This window comes from Rhinopithecus roxellana, chromosome 20, assembly GCF_007565055.1.
Source record: "Rhinopithecus roxellana isolate Shanxi Qingling chromosome 20, ASM756505v1, whole genome shotgun sequence".
Lineage (NCBI taxonomy): Eukaryota > Metazoa > Chordata > Mammalia > Primates > Cercopithecidae > Rhinopithecus > Rhinopithecus roxellana.
In genome coordinates this window covers 72,112,084-72,115,498 of record NC_044568.1, presented here as the reverse complement: position 1 = coordinate 72,115,498, position 3,415 = coordinate 72,112,084, and the positions used below count along the sequence as shown (strand labels likewise).

Here is a 3,415-nt window from a genome sequence, read left to right as displayed (position 1 = left end):
GCACCTGTTCCGGACCCCCACGCGCCCACTCTTGGTGCATCTGTGGGGGCTCTCCTGCCCCCGCCCGGGGATGCTTTATGGAGGGCCTTGTGAGGGTTCCAGGCAGCATGGCTGAGCCCCGGTGACTCCTGACGCTGTTCCTGCCAGGGCCCAGTGGCCAGGCTGCCACAGATAGCACACCAAGGAGGAGGAAGCAGTGGGTGGGCGGCCGGGCTAGAGGGGCTAGGAAGAGGGGGAGGGAGGCCCAGGCCGGGTTGAGGTGGTTCCAGAGACAAGTGAGCACGTGGCCGGGAGAGCTTCCGGGAGAGGCCGCAGCTGTTCCAGCTGGTGAGGGTAACAGAGGCTTCCAGTGACCATAGCTGGGCCAGACTCTTGCCTGGAGGGACCAACCCACCCACACTCCCAGACAGGGCCCTCTCTGCCCCCACAACTGCAGCCAGGCCATGTGGACCTGACTTTCATCCCTGTCTAAGCATGAGGCCACTCCGTGGGGGTCTGAGGTTCCCCCCGGCTCTGGTGCCCATCAGGGTCCAATCTTCCTCCAGCCCCCACCCATTGAGACAGACTGGGGACCCGTGAGCCCCCAAAACGGGCCCCCCTGCGCTCAGCCGCGTGTTTCCTGCCAAGGACAAACCTTTGCCAGGCCAGCCCCACCCGCCCGGCCACTGTGAGCGCCCCTAACACTGCCGGGAAGTTACCGTCTTCCTTCGACCCTTTTGGCCTCCCCCGGGTCCAGCCACACCTGTCAGGTGCTTGGCAAATACCCAAAGTCGAATGAACATCTCCACAGCGGGGTGCCTGGCACAGCTTTTATAAGCAGAATGGCCCCTCGGCCGTGAGGGCGAGTACCTTGGTGAGCAACCGGGCCCCCAACATCCCATGCGGAGGCACCCGGCAGGCTCCACCACCCGGCCCCACCCACCGCGCACACAGCACCACAGGCCTTCGTCCACGTGGCTTCCTGTGTGCCAGCCCCTGTGAGGGCAGGTGCGGGTCAGACTTGCTCTCACTACACCCAGCACTCCACATAGCCCAGTCCCTGCACACAGCCGTTGCTCAACCAATCCCTGCACACAGTCGGCGCTCAACCAATCCCTGCACACAGTGGGCGCTCAACCAATCACTGCACACAGTCGGCGCTCAACCAATCCCTGCACACAGTGGGCACTCAACCAATCACTGCACACAGTCAGTGCTCAACCAATCCCTGCACACAGTCGGCGCTCAACCAATCCCTGCACACAGTGGGCGCTCAACCAATCCCTGCACACAATGGGCGCTCAACCAATCCCTGCACACAGTTGGCGCTCAACTAATCCCTGCACACATCGCTCAACCAATCCCTGCACACAGTCGGCACTCAATCACTGCACACAGTCGGCGCTCAACCAATCCCTGCACACAGTGGGCGCTCAACCAATCACTGGACACAGTCGGCGCTCAACCAATCCCTGCACACAGTGGGCGCTCAACCAATCACTGCACACAGTCGGCGCTCAACCAATCCCTGCACACAGCGTGCAACCAATCCCTGCACACGGCGCTCAACCAATCCCTGCACACAGTCGGCACTCAATCACTGCACACAGTCGGGGCTCAACCAATCACTGCACACAGTGGGCACTCAACCAATTCCTGCACACAGTCGGTGCTCAATCAGACCCTGCACACAGTGGGCGCTCAATCAATCCCTGCACACAGTGGACGCTCAACCAATCCCTGCACACAGTCGGCGCTGAAGCTCTGCTGCCCCCCCACCCCCCCAGCACACAGGCTGCTGGGCTCAGCCAGCCGCGGGGCCCCTCACCCGGCTACAGCTCGGCGGCCGGCTTGACCAGGTGGCCGCTGAAGGTGATGTAGAGGTCTCCGTGCTCGCCGTAGATGGCGTTGTCCTGGTCGCGCTGGAACATGCGCACCCAGACGGCGTCGCCCGCGGCCAGCGGCAGCATCAGGCTCTGGGCCTGCATGACGCTGCGCTCGCTGGGCTGCGCGTAGAGCACGGCCGCGGGCCGCCGGTTCAGCATGATGTGCAGGTAGGTCTCCTTGTAGTTCCAGGTGTGCACGTTGAGGCTGAGGAAGTAGACGCCGGGCACCGTGCAGAGGAAGCGACCCGCGGCCAGGTCGAAGGCGCCGTCCAGGTTCACCAGCTCCGTGTCGAAGGGCACCGCCTGGAAGTCGTCGGAGCTGTGCAGGCCCTCGCGCCGGCCCACGGAGAAGGCCGCGTAGGCGCGCTGGCACGGGGCGCCCGGCGGCCCCACCTGCCCCTTCTGACCTTTCCGGCCCTGCAGGCCCCGGGCGCCCGGCGGCCCCTCCTTCCCGCTCCTGCCGGCACGACCTCGGACGCCGGCCTCGCCCTTCTCACCTGCAGGGAACAAGTGGAAGCCGCGGGTCGGGGCCGGGCTGGGCAGGCCTCCCCGATTCCAGGCACCCAGGCTGGGGCTCAAGGGTCACTGTAAGGACACAGTCTTTGCAAGTGATGGCCCCTGACCCAGCCTCCGTGTCCACTTCTGTAAGATGGGGAGAAGCCATTCTCCAAAGGTGTGGCTGGACCAAGGCCGTCCCCACTGGGAGGGTTGGGCACATGGGTGGTCAGGGCCAGCTACAGTCTGGGTTGGGTGTTAAAGAATGAGAAGGCTGGGAAGTTCCTACCCAAGTCTAACCTTAGTACAGCCTGCTGTCCAGCCTTCAGGACAGCGCAGCCTTGTCAAGGGGTCTCAGAGCAAGCGGGCCACCCAGTCTCCCTTCCCAAGGAGCTGCTACTTTGGGGATCTCAGGAACCCTGGTCCCTCCCCAGGGTCCTCGCACCCCACTTTGGATCGTGGGCCGCTTCCCAAGCCAGGCTTCTTCCTGCTTGAGGGGGGACCCCAGGGGTCCCTGGGCAGGAAGTGCTGCCAGTGCAGAGACGGGGGCTCAGCGTCCCCTCCCGCCCTCCTCCCGAGCCCCAGGTCCCCTCCCACTCCCAGTGGACTCTTGGGTCCTGGTGGGGGAGCATGCAGGCAGCACCCATGGGCCTTACCTTTGAGGATTTCAATGTCTATGGTGGGCCGCACTCGAGGCAGCCTCCTCCACGGGTCCCCGTCACTCACCCAGGCATAGGGTCCAGGGGGCCAGGCCGGGCGGCAGCAGTGCACACAGGGCCTCCTGGGCAGCCCAGGCCAGGCCCCCACGGGCAGCAGCAGTGCCAGGAGCAGCAGGGTGGGCGCTGCCATCTTGGCCAGGGCTGGGGGAGAGGGAAGAGGGGAGGGACTTAGAAGGAGGTGCCCCAGCTGCAGGCCCCAGACCCTACGGCAGCCCAGCCCCACCCAGTCCCCATTGGGAATACAGCCGGTGGAGACGGGAGCTTCTGCCTGGACACAGACAGTCCTGACCCAGTGGGTGAGGCCAAGGCTGGGGCTGAGGGGCTGCTACACTCTGG

The 3,415-nt window shown here is 64.9% G+C and overlaps 1 protein-coding gene across 1 annotated transcript; it reads right to left on the bottom strand.

The window, feature by feature from the left end:
* Positions 1 to 1,811: 1,811 nt before the first annotated feature.
* On the bottom strand, positions 1,812 to 3,209 carry C1QTNF8 (C1q and TNF related 8). The gene is made up of 2 exons (XM_010387791.1): positions 3,017 to 3,209; positions 1,812 to 2,362 (listed from the first exon to the last, which is right to left on the bottom strand). Exons 1-2 carry the CDS (start codon positions 3,207 to 3,209, stop codon positions 1,812 to 1,814), a joined length of 744 nt encoding a protein of 247 aa, XP_010386093.1.
* Positions 3,210 to 3,415: the final 206 nt, after the last annotated feature.

What these genes read in the sequence shown, in the direction of transcription:
- C1QTNF8 (XM_010387791.1), bottom strand. Translation starts at nt 3,209, where the DNA reads ATGGCAGCGCCCACCCTGCTGCTCCTGGCACTGCTGCTGCCCGTGGGG. An exon ending in AGACATTGAAATCCTCAAAG is followed by an intron (nt 2,363 to 3,016) that starts GTAAGGCCCATG and finishes TGTTCCCTGCAG; the next exon opens with GTGAGAAGGGCGAGGCCGGC.